At 43.4% G+C, this 20162-nt stretch overlaps 1 protein-coding gene across 1 annotated transcript in view; it reads right to left on the reverse strand.

Annotated features, from left to right (window-relative positions):
- The window catches only part of C1H4orf50 (chromosome 1 C4orf50 homolog), a 120485-nt gene that overhangs the window by 89618 nt on the left and 10705 nt on the right, over nt 1–20162 (reverse strand). The window contains exons 4-7 of the mRNA XM_033959513.1: nt 17760–18164; nt 11766–11822; nt 6089–6160; nt 4752–4884 (exon numbers count right to left, since the gene is read on the reverse strand). Of these exons, the coding sequence (XP_033815404.1) occupies nt 4752–4884; nt 6089–6160; nt 11766–11822; nt 17760–18164 (667 nt within the window). The remainder of the gene's footprint in view (nt 1–4751; nt 4885–6088; nt 6161–11765; nt 11823–17759; nt 18165–20162) is intronic.

The raw sequence follows: 20162 nt of genomic DNA on the forward strand, positions 1-20162 counted from the left end.
AATGGGAGAGTACCTGAAGAAAGAGCTGTTAGGATGGGAGGACATAAGAGAAGTGGAAAGACAGTGGTCTAAGCTGAAAGGAGCGATAAAAATGGCTACGGACCTTTATGTGAAGAAAATCAATAAAACAAGAGAAAAAGGAAGCCGATATGGTTCTCCAAACTAGTGGCGGAGAAAATAAAGGTGAAAGAGTTGACGTTTGTGAAATATTAAAAAACCCAAGAAGAGGAGTACAGAAAGGACTACATGGTGAAACTGAAAGAAGCCAAGAGAGAAATACGTCTGGCAAAAGCACAGGTGGAAGAACAAATGGCTAAAAATGTAAAAAAGGGAGACAAAAATTTTTTCAGATATATTAGTGAAAGGAGGAAGATGAAAAATGGAATTGCTAAACTAAAAGATGCTGGGAACCGATATGTGGAGAGTGATGAGGAAAAAGCAAATGTGCTAAACAAATACTTCTGTTCTGTGTTTACAGAAGAAAATCCTGGAGAAGGACCAAGATTGTCTGGCAAAGTTACACAAGAAAATGGAGTAGATTCTGTGCCGTTCATGGAGGAGAGTGTTTATGAGCAACTTGAAAAACTGAAGGTGGACAAAACGATGAGACCAGATGGGATCCATCCCAGGATACTAAGGGAGCTCAGAGAGGTTCTGGCGAGTCCTATTAAAGACTTGTTCAACAAATCTCTGGAGACGGGAGTGATTCCTGGGGATTGGAGGAGAGCGGATGTGGTCCCTATTCATAAAAGTGGTCACAGGGATGAAGCAGGAAACTACAGGCCGGTGAGCCTCACTTCAGTTGTTGGAAAAATAATTTAAGTTTTGCTGAAAGAAAGGAATCTAATAGGTTACAGGATCCGAGGCAACATGGCAACATGAATTTTTTGATTGGGTGACCAGAGAGCTGGATCGAGGACATATGCTAGATGTAATTTACTTAGATTTAAGCAAAGCCTTTGATTCAGTTCCTCATAGGAGGCTGTTGAATAAACTTGAAGGGCTGAAGTTAGGACCCAAAGTGGTGAACTGGATTAGTAACTGGCTGTTGGACAGACGCCAGAGGGTGATGGTTAATGGAAGTCGCTCGGAGGAAGGAAAGGTGAGTAGTGGAGTCCCTCAGGGTTCAGTGCTGGGGCCGATCCTGTTCAATATGTTTGTGAGTGACATTGCTGAAGGGTTAATAATCGGAAGGAACCATATATGCTGGGAGGAGAGAAGCTGATATGCACGGACAGGGAGAGGGACCTTGGGGTGATAGTGTCCGAAGATCTAAAGGTGAAAAAACAGTGTGACAAGGTAGTGACTGCTTCCACAAGGATGCTGGGCTGTATAGAGAGAGGTGTAGCCAGTAGAAGGAAGAAGGTGTTGATGCCCCTGTACAGGTCATTGGTAAGGCCCCACTTGGAGTATTGTGTTCAGTTTTGGAGACCTTATCTGGCGAAGGACGTAAGAAGACTTGAGGCGGTCCAGAGGAGGGTGACGAAAATGATAGGAGGCTTACGCCAGAACTCGTATGAGGAGAGACTGGAAGCCCTGAATATGTATACCCTAGAGCAGCGATGGCGAACCTATGGCACGCGTGCCAACTGTGGCACGCGAAGGCCTTGCAGCTGGCACGTGCAGGGCCGCCATTAGGGCAGTACTACCATGGGGTGCACAGGAGAGAGAGCTGAACGGGGACGATGGGGGACCCACGGGGTTAAATATAACTCGAGCCGCGAGGCTCGTCTTCTACTCCGACTGCCCTGCCGCTCACACAGCCGATCAGAAATCTTCTCCGACGTCAGCGCTGACATCGGAGGGAGGGCTTAAGCAAAGCCCGCCCTCCGACGTCAGCGCTGAAGTCGGGGAAGATATCCGATCGGCTATGTGTGCGCGGCGGGACAGGCAGGAAATAGAAGACAAGCCTACGCGGCTCGAGCTACATTTTGCTGAGAAAGTTGATAAGATGGGCTGGGAGACAAACGGGGAACACAAAAGGGGGAGGGAGTGCGTTTTGGACACAAGGCATGAACTTGGGAGAAAGGAAGGGAGGGAAAGAGATGCTGAGGTGGGGGAGGGAATGGGTTTTTGAACACGGCATGAACTTGGGAGAGAGGAAGGGAGGGAAAGAGATGCTGAGGTGGGGGATGGAATGGGTTTTTGGACACAGAAAGCATGAACTTGGGAGAGAGGAAAGGAGGGAAAGAGATGCTGAGGTGGGGGAGGGAATGGGTTTTTGCACACAGAAGGCATGGACTTGGGAGAGAGGAAGGGAGGGAAAGAGATGCTGAGGTGGGGGAGGGAATGGGTTTTTGGACACAGAAAGCATGAACTTGGGAGAGAGGAAAGGAGGGAAAGAGATGCTGAGGTGGGGGAGGGAATGTGTTTTTGGACACAGAAGGCAAGGACTTGGGAGAGAGGAAGGGAGGGAAAGAGATGGTTGTGTACACGGGGAATAGAAGAAAGGAGAATTTTTGGTCATAGGGAGGGAGTGAGGTACAGACAGTGGCATACCAAGGTGGGGGTGGGGGCGGTCTGCCCCGGTTTTATGCCCCAAGGGGGTGCACAGCTGGCCACCCTCCAGTGTTCTCCCTAGGCTGGCAAACTGCGTCTCTTTAGCCACTTGAGTGCCACCGCCGCCATTGGGAACAGGCCGGTGCCAATTTCTCCCTGCTTTTCCCTGTGGGGCCGACCAATTCTCGCCACCCGAGTCAATTCTGATGTCGGAGAGGACGTTCTGGGCCAGCCAATCGCTGCCTGGCTGGCCCAGAACGTCCTCTCCGATGTTAGAATTAACGTCGAGTGGCGAGAGTTGGTCGGCCCCGTGGGGAAGAGAAGCAGGGCGAACTCGGCGCCGGCCTGTTCCCGATAGCGGCAGTGGCAGCCTATTCTGCAGTGGCGGTGGCGGCATTTTCCCAATGGTGGTGGCATAGGGGAGGGCAAGGAGAAAGAAAGAAAGGGGGGGACAGGGAGCCAAAAAAAAAAAAAAGAAAGAGGGCTGGGTGAAACAATGAAAAATGGGGCACGGAGAGAGAAAGAAAGACAGACATACAGAATGAAAGGGGGTATGGAGAGAAAGAAAAAGAAAGAAGGGGGCAGGGTGAAACAAAGAAAAAGTTTGGGGAGGGAATGAGGTCTGGAGGAGAGAAAGCATACAGGAGGCTGAAAAAAGGGAAGAAATATTGGATGCACAGTCAGAAGAATAAAGTGCAACCAGAGACTGATGAAATTACCAAAGGTAGGAAAATGATTTTATTTTCAATTTAGTGATCAAAATGTGTCCGTTTTGAGAATTTATATATGCTGTCTATATTTTGCACTATGGCCCCCTTTTACTACACCGCAATAGCGTTTTTTAGCGCAGGGAGCCTATGAGCTTCAAGAGCAGTGTGGGGCATTCAGCGCAGGTCCCTGCGCTAAAAATCGCTATCGCGGTTTAGTAAAAAGGGAGGGGGAATATTTGTCTATTTTTGTATAGTTGTTACTGAGGTGACATTGCATAAAGTCATCTGCCTTGACCTCTTTGAAAACCTGCGGAATATAAATGATAATTAACATTTTCTCTGCGTACAGCGTGTTTTGTGTTTTTAAAATTTTATTGTTGGTAGATCATTTTGACTTGGCCACAAAGGTAAGGGGGAGGGAGGGGAGCTGCTGAAAGAGTCTACCTTGACGTGGTTGCAGGCTTACAAATCTTTTGGTCAAAGAGTGCGGCGACAGGGAAAAGTATGTGTGTATTCGGCCCATGAATGAAATCATTAAAACATTATAAATTGCCAATAAATTGAAATGAAAACCAAAGGATTGTGAATCAAATTGATTCTCTGACAATACAAAGATTCCAACCTTTAAAAATGATGTTACATAGTTCAGGCAACTTTATAAAGAGTTTTTAGATACTAAAATCTTGTTATTAAGGTTTAATTGACGTGCTGGCACTTTGAGGAAATTCTTTGGTTTTGTGCGGCAGTTTGGGCACTCGGGCTCAAAAAGGTTAGCCATCACTGCCCTAGAGGAAAGGAGAGACAGGGGAGATATGATTCAGACGTTCAAATACTTGAAGGGTATTAACGTAGAACATAATCTTTTCCAGAGAAAGGAAAATGGTAAAATCAGAGGACATAATTTGAGGTTGAGGGGTGGTAGATTCAAAGGCAATGTTAGGAAATTCAACTTTACGGAGAGGGTGGTGGATGCCTTGAATGTGCTCCCGAGAGAGGTGGTGGAGAGTAAAACTGTGACTGAGTTCAAAGAAGCGTGGGATGAACACAGAGGATTTAGAATCAAAAATAATATTAAAAATTGAACTAAGGCCAGTACTGGGCAGACTTGCCCGGTCTGTGTCTGTATATGGACATTTGGTGGAGGATGGGCTGGGGAGGGCTTCAATGGCTGGGAGGGTGTAGATGGGCTGGAGTAGGTTTTAACAAAGATTTCGGCAGTAGGAACCCAAGCACAGTACCGGGTAGAGCTTTGGATTCTTGCCCAAAAATAGCTAAGAAGAAAAAATTTAAATTGAATCAGGTTGGGCAGACTGGATGAACCATTCGGATCTTTATCTGCCGTCATCTACTATGTTACTATGAGCGTCGGGAGCAGTGCGGGCCATTTAACGCAGCTCACCGCGATAAAAACTACTAGCACAGTTTAATAGAAGAGGGCCTTAGTGGTTGAATATTGACTCTTTAGTTTTTAAATGCTTTGATAAGGAAATCTAAGTATTTCAAATATTACTGTACTTGCAAAGTGAAACTTAAAATTAATACCTGCTAATGTAAAATGGTCTTTGGCACACTTTTCGGTGAAAGATGTGGTTTGGCTAGCTTTATTCCTGCATGGATCCCAGGCTGCTTCCCACTTTAGATTTAGCAGCTCATCCTCAGAAACCAGGGAACTGTTCTCCAATGAAAAGAGAGAGAAAGGGACACACTAAAACAGAATAGTCTTGCTTGTGCATTATTTTTATTATAACAATGCTCTACAACAGGTTCCTAGTTCTATTGTGGTTTGTGTGTTTAAAAATGGAACTCTATCACAAGTATCAAGGTACATATAAGATTAGATTCTGTAAATGGCACCCAAATTTAGGTCCCCCCCCAAAAATGAGTATAGGGAACCGGATTCTCAAAACTTGCCGTGCCTTTAACGATGGTCGCTAAACCGGTTCCAGCCGGTATAGCGTGCCAGTATTTTACTGCCCGGTTCTCAGAATTGCTCACCGTGGTCTTTTCTGAGCTTCCTAGCAGCCTCCGACTCTGCCATGCAAATATAGTACAATGAGGTCATTAATATTAAAACGAGCACTCCGGTTCACTCTCCAAATGAAGCGACAGGTTTTAATGACCCCCAAATCAATGATGGCTCCTTTTACTAAGGTGCGCTAGCGTTTTTAGCGTGCGCTGAAGATTAGCGCGCACTAACCCCCACGCTACATGGAAAATTCTAATGCCAGCTCTATGGAGGCATTAGCATGTAGCATGCGCGGCAAAGTAGCGCGTGCTAAAACCGCGAGCACAGCTTAGTAAAAGGAGCCCTGAGTGTTCCAAGGGTGCCAGTACTGTGAAAAGCGTGTCTCAGGCACATGCCTCTGGATGTGGCTCATGATAAAAATTAAAAGAAAACATACTATTAATATAAATTATAGTAACGGGTAAAAAATTTCAAAAGCACACGTCTCAAGCACATGTTTTATAAGCGCATCTTATGCGTGTGCCTGTTGCAAGCTGATGACTGACCCTCCTCTCCCTTCCTCTCCATCCAATAGCACTGTCACACCTATGATTGACTCAGTGACGCTGGTATTTCTCTGCCCCTCCTATCCATCCATGCCATCTATATCCTATGATATGCGTACCTACAGCGCAACTTTTCCCAACACTTTTCATGAATTATTCTGTGCATGTGCCAACCACCATTCTGTGCATGTGCCAATTCACCAGCGAATATTCTCATGGAAATTAGGCGACCCTCCATGAACCTCATTTGCATGCAAGGATTTTTGAGAATCGCTCATCTTTTCTGAATCATTAGATTTACGGTCACTACACTTTAAATGATTCATATTTGTGACTCTATAAAACAAATTATTCTTTAGTACTTTTACCTGAAGCTTTAGTATCAAATGGGAGAGAAATATTTGTAGATCTTTGTATTTGGTTTGTGTATCGTGTAATTTCTGAAATAAAAAGATACAACACAATAAAATTATTAGGGAAAAGAGTTCATAAAATGTGGCAGACACAATGCACACGCTGAGGAAACATGCCCAGTGCTGAAGCTATCTCCTATATTAGGAAATAAACCAGCTTAAATTCCTTGGTTTAAGAAGCCTACTAGTAACCTGAGCCCCAATAGGAACAAGGTTGGAGGACGGAATAGGAAAGAGAGAAGCTATGCTGAACCAAAGCTCTAAGAGTAAGACTTTCCCTGACTCAGGAGGTGAGGGAGGGGAAAGTTGCCTTTTACAAACACAAGGGAGAATTCCTGAAACACCTGACATCTGGTGGCCAAAGGAGGTTGGGTGAGTCAGGGCACGCCCTTAGAAGCCAGGAGCTTAAATTCAACTCAGAGGATTCAGGAGAGGGGTTAGCCAGAACACCTGTCTCCAATTAGAGAATGACACGGGGAAAAAATCTGTCCCCGTCACCGCCCCGTCACCGGCCCACCATCCTCTGCACCGCCCCGTCACCGCCGTTCCCTTCACCGCCCCGTCACCGTCACCGCCATCCCTTTCACCGCCCCGTCACCGCCACTGCCATCCCATTCACCGCCCCGTCACCGTCCCCGCTGCATCCATATAAGCCTTAGTACTGTAATATTTAGCTTATTCCTTTCTTATAAATCAAAGTTCCTGCTGCTGAACTAGAGAAAGAGATGTTCAGCTGGCAGGGCTTTGTTTATAAATTTTTATCAACACAACTAATATACTATTTTATCCTAAAGCAAAAAATAAATAAATAAATATAATTTTTTTTTCTACCTTTGTTGTCTGGTTTCTGCTTTCCACATCTTCTCATTGAATTCCTTCCATCCACTGTGTGTCTTCTCTCTGCGTCTTCCATTTGCTGTTACTGTGCCTCTCCCTTAACCCCCCCCCCCCCCAATTGGTCTAGCACCCATCTTCTTCCCTCCGCTCCCGCATAGTCTGGCATCTGTCTTCTTCCCACTCTGTCTTCCACATTTCCCTTCGGGGTCTGTTCCTCTCCACCCTCCTTCAATGTCTGTCCTATTCCTTTCCACCACCACCCTTCCCTCCCTCCTTTACCATCTGTTCCTTTCTACTACCCTTCAGCTCCTCTCACGTGGCTTATCTATCTACCTTCCTCCCTCTTATTTTCATGGCACGTTACAATGTAATTTGTGCAAGCCACTGGAGCCTGCGAGCTCGGTCCCTGTCCCATCCCCACAAACCATCTCGCTTCTGTGCTCCTATTTTCTCCATTTCTAATATCTCCCCTATGTATCTGTCATTGCCCCCCCTGTGTCCATATACCATCCCCATGGCATGTCCCCTTTATGTCTCTGTCCCTATGCCCCAAGCACATAATTTCCCCTCTTTCTGTTACCTTCCTGTGTCCAGATTTCCCCTATCTTCCTCTTCCATACCAGTGTGTCTCTTCTTTTCAACCCCATCTAGCTTTTTTCCCTCTTTCTTCCCCCCCCCCCTGCTTCTAGCATCTGGCTCACCTGCCAGTCCTTCCCTTTCTTTCCTGCTGTGGGTTTTTCTTTCCGACTTCATCCCCTTGGCCCAGAATCCTTTTCCCTTTCACTCCCTCCTTCCAATTTGAGCCGGGAACACTAGCGATCGCACGGTCCCCGCAGCTCACACCCGCCTGCCCAATCGATTCTAGTGTTTAGCCAGCTCTCTCCCTTCTCCTCACCTTAGTTTGTAGATTTTCTTTTTCGGCGACCCGCACGCTATCAGAGAGCCGCGCACGCGCGGCTGCTCAGTGTTCAATCTTCTGCTCTGCTGCAACTTCCTGTTTCCGGTTGCGTCAGAGCAGAAGATTGAACACTGAGCAGCGTGCGCGGCTATCTGATAGCGTGCGGGTCGCCGAAAAAGAAAATCTACAAACTAAGGTGAGGAGAAGGGAGAGAGCTGGCTAAACACTAGAATCGATTGGGCAGGCGGGTGTGAGCTGCGGGGACCGCGCGATCCTTCATGCCTCACTGCAGGGACAAGACCATTCACCGCCCCGCGGGCGGTGAATGGCCTTGTCCCCGTCGCCGCAGCGACTGCTAGTTTTCTTCCCCGTTTTCGGCGGGTGACCCGCGGCTAAAATGCGGTGGCCGCGGGTAAACCGCCACCGTGTCATTCTCTATCTCCAATATCCCTCCTGATGTAGCAATGGAAGAGCTACCAGAGGAAACTACGCCACTTCTTGACCTGAACTTCCAAGTGGAGCTACAGCAGCAGCAGGAACCCAGTGAGTGGAAGGCTGAAATGGGCCAGAACTCTTTTTTTTTGTGTGAACATGAAAAGAACAAAGAGCAAGAAATACAACAAGATCAAAGAATCAACATCCAACAATACACAATTTTCAGAAACAGCCAAAGTAGCAAACTCAATCCCCTCACCTCCCCCACCCTACCCAGCCACCAAAAACCCAGTGCAACCTCCCCCCCAGGGTCCACCTCCAGAAAATATACAAAAGATGACCAAAATGTCTCCAGAATGCCAAAGGCCCGTACTCTTGTGGTGAATGCTGCAGCTTAAAGGCAAGAATGAAACTTAAATTGTGATTTTTCTGGTGTTTTTTTTCCTTCTTCTCCACCATGCAGGCTGGACCGCAGAGTATTAAGGCTACTGGAAGCCTTACCCTGTTTGGAGAAAAGTTTTCCTTTTGAACTGTAATGTTTGTTATTGAGAAAAGTGTGCATAACAGAATGAATTATTGAATTTGCTAATGAACTGCACAGCTGTCTAAACCAGGAAAGTAAATAAAGGGCATTGTGGGAATTGCAGTCTTGAGCTAATAACTGAAACTGCACAAGTGCCTAAACCAGGGGTAGGGAACTCCGGTCCTCGAGAGTCGTATTCCAGTCGGGTTTTCAGGATTTCCCCAATGAATATGCATGAGATCTATTTGCATGCGTTGCTTTCAATGCATATTCATTGGGGGAAATCCTGAAAACCCGACTGGAATACGGCTCTCGAGGACCGGAATTCCCTACCCCTGCCCTAAACCAAGGAAGGTGAATAAAGGGCATTGTAGAAATTGTGGTTTGGACAAATTACTGGAGTGGGATTTTTTTTCTTTTTGAATTTAAATGAAGCATGTTTTTGTTTGGATCTGAAAAACCTAGTGTAAAAATGGGAGAAATCCTGATGTGCAATCTTGATTGACTGATGGTGCATTCTGACAACAGTATGTTCTTAAGTGCTGAAGAAAAGGAGCTAGTTATGACAATGGATATCTAGAAATCATCCATCTATAATAAACTTCAGAGCTAAGGGGGAGCCATCCAATAAATATATGTTTGCCGATGATGTTTTAAAGAAAGTCACACCAGTGAGCTAGTAGAGGTCACTTATTAAGCACTTGAATTTAATGACTGTTGAATTAATGATTTCACTTTTAACAGCAGTAGCTTCTGCTGGCTTAGAAAGAATATTCTCTTCATTTTGGATTCATTCATTCCAAACTGAGAAATCGTTTGGGACCTGATAAAGCAGGAAAGCTTGTTTTTCTTTTCCAGATTATTATGAACAAACAAGAAGATGTATATTTTCTGTAAACCACTTAGAACCTAACGGAATTAGCAGTATATAAGAAATAAATTACATTACATTACAGTAATATTAATAAGAACAATAAAACTTTGAACTCTGACCTGTCTCTACTCAAGTTTGTGGGAAATACAGTGGCTTGCTAGTGAGAGTTCAAGAGGACAAACTGGCAGTAGCCACAATATGTAACTTCATATTTTAGCTGTGTCTTTATCTCACTTGGTATTAAAGATGGTTCTTAGCCTTGAATTAGCAATTACACTTATTCATCCCCGAGAGAAATAAATTGGGTTGTCATTCTACAGGAAATATCTCGAAAAATTCTAATTTCAATAAACAGAGTGTTGGTTTATATAATACAATACAATCTTTATTTATATACCGCCAATACCTGCATGAAGTTCACAGCGGTTTACATAAATTATAAAGATACAAATTATTAAATAGTATTACAATATTTTGGAAATTATTAATAACAAATACTCGAAACAGGTCTTTTTTTGAAAATTTTAAAATTAGATTACTGGTTAATATTAGTCGGTAAAGTTTTCCAAAGTTTTGCTGCTTGATAAACCCATGTGGAGTTAAAAGATCTATTGTATGTTATATTCTTAATGACTGGATACTGAAAAGTGTCATTATTTCTCAGATTCAAAGATGGATTATTAGAAAAATTAAAGAGTTGAGGCATATAATCTGAAGTTTCTCTAAAACATATTTTATATAGTATACAATAGAATGGCAGATCCTTTTCTAAAATACAAGCAGAAATTGACACATCTCAACCTGGATTGTTTCACTTCTGGTTTGTTCTTTCTTTCTATTAAGGAGCTTCGCATCTAATAATCTTCCTGCCTTCTTAGTACTCTACATGCACCATATAGTTCGGCTCAATGTAAGAGGGAATGGCACAGAATAGAATTATAGAAAGTAAGACCAAAATGACTGCAAGAGTTAACGCTTTGTGGATTCTTTCAAACTGACCTATTAACTTACCTTAGTGTCTCATAACCTTAGGCACAACTAGCACCAGTAGATCACCTTGGGAACCTTTTACTAAATCTTAACACACATTAATGTAATTAGAGTGTGTTAAATGTTGTTTGCCCTATTGTAGGGTTGCCAGATTTTACTATAGTAAAATCTAGACTCCAAGAATCGCCCCTAGGCCCATCTAGTTTCAGCCATCCCCGCCCTATTACGCCCTGTTCCCACCCCCCGCCCCCACTGCCTGCTCTTGTAGGGCAGGTGGAAATCCGTGCATGCACAATTTTTAGAAGAGGCGTTTCAAAACCCAAAGTGCTAGGTTTTGAAAAGTCGTCCTGGGAAATCCGGACATCTGGTAACCCTACCCTATTGATACCTATAGGCCATGTGGCACTTAGCACATGCTAATGTCTCTTAGCATGTTCTAAACTTTAGTAAAAGGGTCTCCTTGTCTGTAGGAATGAGGCTTCACACAGGACTCAGATTGGGATGAGGCGTCCCTAAATGGGAGCCCTCTAACCCTTTTATTGAGTATCTTAATTCCCTTAATTACTTATCTAATGCTTTGCAAGGTTACAGTTTCATAATACATTTACAGTGCGGATTATACCAAGGTAACTCCCTTGTTTACATATCTAATGTGATTCTCAAAGCTACTATCTCACGTGACATCTGAATACATTATAACGGTTTCAATAAAGTGATTCCCTTGTGTACACATCTAATATGTCTAAAAGCTTACTATAGCATGTGACATTCTAAAGGTTATAATGCATGCTCCTTAAGCACCTCGTGATCATCCTTAAACTCAACGCGTGACAGAGGCCTGCTTTCGCACGTAAGCAAAGTCTGTCTGCTGCCCATGTAAGGAATACTTAAACAAGATAAGGGTTAATTTGTGACAGGAAAAATGGGGAGAGAGGGAATGATTCAGTATTCATCCACAAGGGCTGAAGGTCAGTGCGCTGAGCTTGCCTTGTATCAGAACTGCATCCCTTCACTTGTCTCATGTTATTACAATGGGAACATAAACTACAATAAAGGAAATGTAAATGAAACATACCATGAAAACTGAGATTGCACTACAGAGTCTGCTGAGTTGTTTGGACTTCACCGGTTCCTAAAAAAATATAAAATCAATCTGGTGATTACAAGCCAGTTTGAACAAATGGGTTATCAAGTTTCAAGTTTAATTTGTATTTGATAAAAATCGCTTTTTTTGTGGATTACAAAGTGATGAACAATAAAAAATTTTTATATGGGGGATAAAAACAATTTTGGGGAGGACAGACATAGATTCCATAAAAGGGAGTGTAGCGGGAGGGCTGTCCTTGATTCACCACAGCTGGGAGTATTTCAGGGGGGGGGGGATTGTAGGAAGGGTAGGGGATGAGTAGGTTGTTCAGTAGCCTCAGTACGTAGTGGTAAGGGTTAGTATGAGTGGTTAATGTTGTTGGTGTGGCCAAATCTTTTGTAGAAGTTTCCAATAAAATGGAAATATCTAATTGTGGTTCCTGTTGTCCTTGGTTAACCAGTTGCTGCTCCTTATTTCTAAGAGGCAAATAGTATGCTTGGGTGAAAGGTGGAATTAATTTCTCGGATACTGAGAAAATTTCTAGGAAATATTTCTTTAACATTTCTCTAGGGGACATAGAGAAAACCCTAGGGAAGTTTAGGAACCTCAAATTATTGGCTCAATGGCCATTTTCAATCATTTCCAGTTTCCACCTAATATTAACACAGTCTTTGACCACAACTTCCTGTACCTGTTTGACCTCAATTATTTCAACTTCAATTTTCCCCAACTTAGATTTAATTGAGGTCATTTCTGATTGTATTGCATTTAGTTCTTGTTCAAGTATTTTCTTTTCCACCTCTCTAATTTGTGGATTCAAAGTATTTCCTAATTTAATAACTAAGTCCCAAAGAGACTCCATAGTAATTTCAGTGGGTTTTTCAACCATAAAAGAACTAGTCTCACCTCCCAAAGTTGTAGTTTGTTGGTCTTCAATAGGAGTTATATTAGATCGGTATTTGCCTACTTCAACATGAAAATGGTAACTGAGCTACAAAGGCAAATTAATTAAAAGCATCCCTATATAAATAACTTTTTAATTTACACTTTTCGAGGGTCTTTTCTTCTCTTATCGGAGCTAGTAATAAGTTCCAAGTTTGGGGAGCGATGACATAGACAAGTGTGTTACGTCTAGTGTTTATAATTCGTAAAGATGGAGTGGTAAGTAGGTTTTTGTCCTCAGATCGTAAGGAACGGGAAGGAGTATATGGGATAATGATTCGGTCTAGAAATAGCGGAGCTTTGAACTGTAGGACTTTAAATGTGATGAGTCTGATTTGGAATTCATTGAATGAAGGATTTGTAAATCATCGGCATAGGTGTAGACTGAAAACCTGATGGATTGACATAAAGTCAGCAGAGGGGCAGTAAAAATATTAAATAAGAGAGGAGATAGAATTGAGCCTTGAGGGATTCCGTGGTTATTAATAAAGGTTTCTGAGATGGAATTATTGAATCTAACCTTAGAAGTTCTGAGAAGTAAGATTTGAACCATGCCAGAACTAAATCACTTATGCTAATTAACCCTAGCCTTTTTAATAAAAGATGATGATCAATCGTGTCAAATGTGGCCGACAAATCCAGCAAAATAAGAATGTCAGATTGGTGGTGATCTAGGTTAGAGAATGACATGGTGGCTGTTACCCGCAGCTAGCCATGGGTAACCCGCCAAAACGGTGACAAAAAAAAGGTCACTGCAAGTACAGAGACAAGGCCATTCACCACCCTGTGGAGTGGTGAATGGCCTTGTCTCCGCAGTTAAGGGAGTGAGCACATGCGGTGAATGAGCGCGCAGTCCGGCAGCCCCCTCTCTCCTGCTGTCCCTCCATCCATCCAGGCATCTTCCTCCCTTCCCCTTACCTTCCTTTCACGGCGATTTCTACATGGCTATGCATTCTATTGCATCCGGAGCCTTGTAGTCGCATCGCGTGTTGGTGCTGGAAAGGTCTCCTCTGATGCAACTTCCTGTTTCCAGTTGTATCAGAGGAGACCTTTCCAGCAGCTATAAGTGATGGAACTTCAAGGCTCCGGCTGCAATAGAATGCATAGCCTTGTAGAAATCGCCACAAAGGGAAGAGAAGGGGAAGGGAGGGAGATGCTTGGTCAGCCGGTGGGAGGGAGCTGCTGGACCGCGCAAAGGGTGCAGGGGGTGGGGTGGGGGTAGACAGGAGAAGATGCTGAAGCAGCCTGAAGGGAACTGGGGAAGAGAGAGAGGGGAGAAGATGCTGGGAAATGGGGAAGAGAGAGTGGGGAGAAGATGCTGGGAATTGGGGAAGAGAGAGTGAAGAGAAGATGCTGGGAAAGAGGCTAGATTAAGAATATTTGTCTCGCTATCACTAGGTATCATTCTCCCCTTTTGACTCTTTCCTATCAATCTCCACTGCCTTTTCTTCCTACTTCCACACCCACCTCCCTAGCTCCCTTCCGCAATCCCATCCACTTTGGTTAACTCCTTCTACTTAAAGAACATATGTTCTTCTCTCTAGGTTTGCAGGGACGGGGCGGTGAAGGGGACCGAGCTCACGGGGATGGGACAGTAATGGGGACCAAGCCCACGGGGACGTGATGGTGATGGGGGTGAGCTCGCGGGGACGGGGCAGAGACGGGGGACAAATTTTTTACCCATGTCATTCTCTAATCTAGGAAGAAAAGAATTGATGAAGTCAGGCCAATCAAAGAGTGTTCGGTGGAAGTCTGTCTGGTTCGGATGAAGAACTCTGGTTGTTTTGACGAATTCGAAAAGTTGCTTGTACACGACCTTTTCTGTTAATTTGGCGAGGAAAGAGATATTGGCTATGGTCTGTAATTTGAACAATCGCTATGGTTACCTTTTGAATCTTTTAGAATGGGGTGAATAAGTGATTCTTTCCAAGACTTTGGAAGTGATCCAGAAGTAAGACTATGTGAAATAATTATTTGGATGAATGGACCAAAGGAGAAGAAGCATTTTAAAATCGAAAGAGGAATTACCTCAGTGTTGGTACCTTTGGTGTTAAGGCAGAAAGAAGAATTTTTGTTACAGAACATGTACCTTGTTCAGCTGAAAAGTTGGACTTATTTTATAAAGAGGACTTGGGCATCTATGCTCTTTTATAAAATTATCCCCAGTATGATGCGTATCCATATTTACATTTGTTCTCAAGCTTATGCAAATGTTTAGTTTATTTTGGAGGTACTTTTGGAAATTTAGGGACTCTGCATATGTAAGAAGGAAACTTTATATGTGCAAAATGGCATATATGCATATGTAGCCATTTCAAAGATACTACTTATTGTGATACCTTTCGTGTCATCAGTGCCGCCAGGAACAGCTGGGTGAACTTTTTCCTGGTAGAGCCCACGTTTGTGCAGAGCAGGTTTAAAAGTAAACAGCAGGTAGCTGCCTTTCTTATACCTAGGGGTGACAAGCAGTGTCTCTGGAGTGAACATAATTAGGCACAGTGTAATATTAACCCATCTTAACAGAGAAAAGGGGGAAATAGAGCTCTGTTTGGGGAGAGGCTGCATGAACAAGAGTTTCCAAGCTGGTGGTAATTAACAGCTAGGCAAACAGGCAGAAAGGGAGAAGTGTCTCGCAGGCTTTGTCAAGCCATGGCACACTAAATGTAGTGGCTGCGGCTCGAGGTATCTGGAAGTGTGCGGACATTAATGTGATTACATCACGTGCATGCATGATGTCATCATGTCAATGTCTGTGCATGTGCAAAGGCCCTCCAAACGGGCCCTGAGCCGCCAGTGGGGGGTGCCGGTAGGGAAGACGTGCAGAGAGAAGGAGAGGTGCTTGCACCAGCTGATTACCTAAAGGATGTGCCTTTCACCCCAAGAGGCATGTCCTGAAGGCAGTCATCCAGCACCAGCCCCTCTCCTCCTCTCCAGCACACCTGAAATCCTCTTGTAGCACACCTGAAATCTCAGGAGGCACACTAGTGTGCCGTGGCACACAGTTTGCAATACACTGGTTTAAATGATTAGCCTGAAGGACAGAGAAAGAAGGAGAAACCCATGGTGGGGACATGCAGGCTGCCAAGCTAACTTGGACCTGCTAGCCTGGAATTGAGACCGACCTATGCCTTAAGCCTAGCCACCTTGCTCCCAGGTATTATGAAGACATTTTGGCAACTGGATTAAATACAATGTTTGCAAAGGAAGTCTCTGAGAATTATGTTTGAATTTTGAGCTAAGTTGGCCAAACAGACTAGAGGAAATAAATTCCAGTCCAGGTTTTATGCTGAGGAAACCTTTTTCCTTTTGGGCTAAGAAAAGCTTTGTTTGAACATTTGTTTGGAAGGCTTATTGCCCACAGGTAGCTGCAGCAATGTTTTTTCATTAAGCACTGTTTTTGAGTTACAAGAACCAGGAGGTATAGCTGCTTAAGACTGGAGTTGTTTTTCTGAGCTTCAAGTCCTTTAACCTGCCTGGATAAAGGGGAAGGCAAAAGGAAGCTGTGTTGAAGAAATGATATACTGAACTGAACTCTGTTTGGAACTCCTAAAGAACAGCTTTGGCTTGGTTTACAAACTACCTCATTTATGTAAACGAAATCCCTTGATAAGCTCAGTTTTCTATGCTTTCTTTTGCTTAAAGTATGGGACAGTAATAAACAGGTACCCTGAAGTTAAAAGTTCACTGCTGTTGTATGGACTCCTGTTTGATGAGGCATCTCAGAAAGCCTAGTAAGATTTATATAAAGAAATCTGGATGAAAAGGTACCGAGGACGGGGAGTCGAACCAGGCACTGTGTCTTCCGTTTCCCATGAGCCTAGGCAGTGGCCTAGGTTGCCACATTATATATGCAGATGACAGCATTCAAGGCTTTAAGGCCCTGATTCTATGAAAAGCATCTAGCTGATCCAGGCACCTGACAATATTTTTAATTGGTTCAATTTATGCTGTTATTTGAACAGGTGTATTAGAATAGCCCAATGCTGTTTATGATGCTGTCTATGTAATATACACCTTCAATCCTTGGTGTTATTTGAACAGCGCCATTAAAATTCAATTTTTAAAAAATGAATTTTCTGGTAAGCACCTAACTCAGTAGGCCCGATGTAGGCATCTACACCAAGGAACCTACTGGTGCATACCTGAAAAGTAGGCGTGGTTAAGGGGCGGAGTTTGGGCATGGAATGAGTTAGGTACTGGTATTTTAAGCCAAGAAAACCGTAGCCTAATATACCGACACCTAAGTTGCAGATGCCTAGGGGCGCCTAACTTGATTTAAGTATCGCTAGGTGCAATTCTAGAAACAGCGCCTATTGAGTGACATGCAGTAGACAGGTAGAGTTAGGACACTATTTTATCTGTCCTAACTTTATCTGGATAATTATCCAGATAGCAGTCTGAATGCCACCAGTTTCTGCATAACTCTCCACTTCACCAATGCACCATCCCGGCACCAACTATATCAGTGGTCTCAAACTTGTGGCCCGGGGGCCACATGTGGCCTGCCAGGTATTATTTTGAGGCCCTCAGTATGTTTATCATAATCACAAAAGCAAAATTAAACAGTTTCTTGATCATATGTCTCTTTAGCTATAAATTACAATATTATTATTAAGACTTAGCCAAAAGGAACGATTTATAAACTATAAAGAGTTTTACCTCATGCAAAATTGTCATGTCTTTAATAAGACGTTAACTATTTTTCTGAGGCCCTCCAAGTACCTACAAATCCAAAATGTGGCCCTGCAAAGGGTTTGAGCTTGAGACCACTGATCTATATAGTGAAGATATTCAATGGCACTATTGAGATGATGCCACTGAAAACATCACAAATAGTGGCAGCTAAGGGAAATATTCAGATAACAGGAGCAATAATCCATATATTTCTGCTGAAGACTTGCATCTTTATACATAATGATATAAGGGGAAGAACTCTGAGGCTGGTTTGTCTTTGAATTACTGCATTCGTTTTTGTGCACTGAGATTTAATTGGGTATCCAAAAGTTAGAATATGCTTTAGGGAATCTAGGAATGGTTTACCTGCATTGCCTCACTCAAGTGGTCAAAGAATTCTCCTATTTGGGAGTAATCCGTAGTTGATCGTTGAAGTTCCAGGACTCGGTTTACATAATCGCAGCAGGTTTTATCAAAGCCCAGTTGAAGGTCCTCAAATTCTCGGACTACGTGCTCGTACTGTTGCTTGATGGTATCCCTCTCTTTCTCCATCTGCAGACTCTGCCTCTCCGTCACCTGAGCCTGGTGCTGCAAAGCCTTCACAGACTGCAGAAGAGACTGGAGGTCTTTGAAGAGGCCTTCATTTGTTTTCTCAATGTCCTCTGCTTCAATGCCAGCTTCCTCGAACACACTGACAAAATGTTCATTTTCTCCCGTTTTGCATTTGCCACTTTCTTCGTCTTCAACTGCCAATTGTTTCCCAGATTCCACCTGTAGTACACAATTAGTTATTAAACTTTCATTCTGACCAGCTTCGATGTTATTGCTATGAGTCAAACTGAACGAAGCAATTAATTACCGTACTCAATGATCATCAGACAGGAAGATATTACTAGGCTCTGAAATCATGTTAGCCCAATAAGAGCAGTTTTCTTTATGCTTTACTGATATGAGGACAACAGAGCAAAGATTTTAAAATCTGCCAAACTCTGTCATTGCAAATCCGTGATTGGTCAGTTATCACACTTTTCACATGCAAATTCCTTCCTATGATACTAATTGAGATCTGGGTCTGGCTGTTATGGAGCTATTAATGAGAAGCACAATTTTAAACAAAACTGGAATGGAAATGCAGGGCCGTAGTTAGCTATGTGGGGCTGTTGCAGTTGTGCAGGGCTCAAGGGAAGCTGGGACCCTAAACTACTTGGCACCCCATTCATTGGTTTTCCTTGCTGACATGATGGAAGTATGTAGGGCAGGTGCATTTGGGAGTATACTGCATAGGTGCATTTCGAACAATAATTAAGGATAATCCCATATATTAATCTTCCACAGCTTAGTTGACAGTGGATTCATGAAGGTTATTGCCTTTGAAGTAATTCTTTATCATCACAGTCCTTCATATCTACCATCTTCTGAAGCAATAAATAGTTCAGTTCTTTACCTATTGCCTATTTTAAATATAAGGGGGTGTCCTGATCTACCTTACTAGGCCTGCATTTCACAACATAGAGGGCCTAGAACAGGGGTGCCCAAATGGTTGATTGCGATTGACCAGTAGATCGCAAAAGCAACGCGAGTCGATCACATTGTCTTTGCAATCTTTTTCTCCCTGCTGCTTCCCCAAGCCAGGCCTGGAGCGTACAAGCGCCGGACTTACAAAACTTCACCTCCGCCGTCAATTCTGACGTCGGAGAGGAAGTTCTGGGCCAGCCAATCGCTGCCTGGCTGGCCTGGAACTTCTTCCCCGACGTTAGAATGGACATCGGAAGTGAAGTCTTGTGGGCCTGGCGCTTGTACGCAGCAGGCCTGGCTCGGGGAAGCAACAGGGAGAAATTGTGTTGGTGGCTTGGGGATAGGGAAAGAATCAGGGAAGTGGAGAAATCGGCACAATGGCTTGGGGGTGGCAGGGGGAGAGAGAAAGAAGGGCAGAAATAAAGAGGGGGGGACGGGGGGAGAGAAAGAAAGGCAGAAATAAAGAGGGGGGGCCAGAGGAAGAGATAAAGAAAGGCAGAAAGAGGGGGAGCAGGGGGAGAGAGAAAGAAAGGCAGAAAGAAAGAGGGGGGCAGGGGGAGAGAGAAAGAAAGGCAGAAAGAAAGACATATTGGCTTTACAGAAGAAGGAAGTGCAACCAGAGACTCATGAAATCACCAGACATAAAAGTAGGAAAAATGATTTTTTTTCAATTTAGTGATCAAGATGTATCCGTTTTGAGAATTTATATCTGCTGTCTATATTTTGCACTATGGCCCCCTTTTACTAAACCGGAGTAGCGTTTTTTAGCGCAAGGAGCCTATGAGCATCGAGAGCAGTACAGGGCATTTAGCGCAGCTTCCTGCCCTAAAAATCGCTCTCATGGTTTAGTAAAAGGGGAGGGGATATATTTGTCTATTTTTGTATAGTTGTTACTGAGGTGACATGGCATATTTTATTTATTTAATTTTTGTAAATCTTTTCATTTTTATACGTACAATAAGTGTGATAATACATAAACACATTTGCACATTGAGAATATCACTTAATATTCAGCAATAATACCAATCATAAAATCTTATCTCCCTCCCTTCCCACCCCTTCATAACAAGTAATTAAGTTACTTTATATAAGATGTTATACTTAAAATCTCCCCCCCCCCACTCCCTGAAAAATGAACTTTAAGAATTAAGGGAAAAGTAACAACTAATCATTACAAAATTTTGTTAATGGCTCCCACACATCTTGAAATTTCCTAATATATCCTTGCTGTGTTGCTATTACTCTTTCCATTTT

Source organism: Geotrypetes seraphini, chromosome 1, assembly GCF_902459505.1.
Source record: "Geotrypetes seraphini chromosome 1, aGeoSer1.1, whole genome shotgun sequence".
NCBI classification, from domain to species: domain Eukaryota; kingdom Metazoa; phylum Chordata; class Amphibia; order Gymnophiona; family Dermophiidae; genus Geotrypetes; species Geotrypetes seraphini.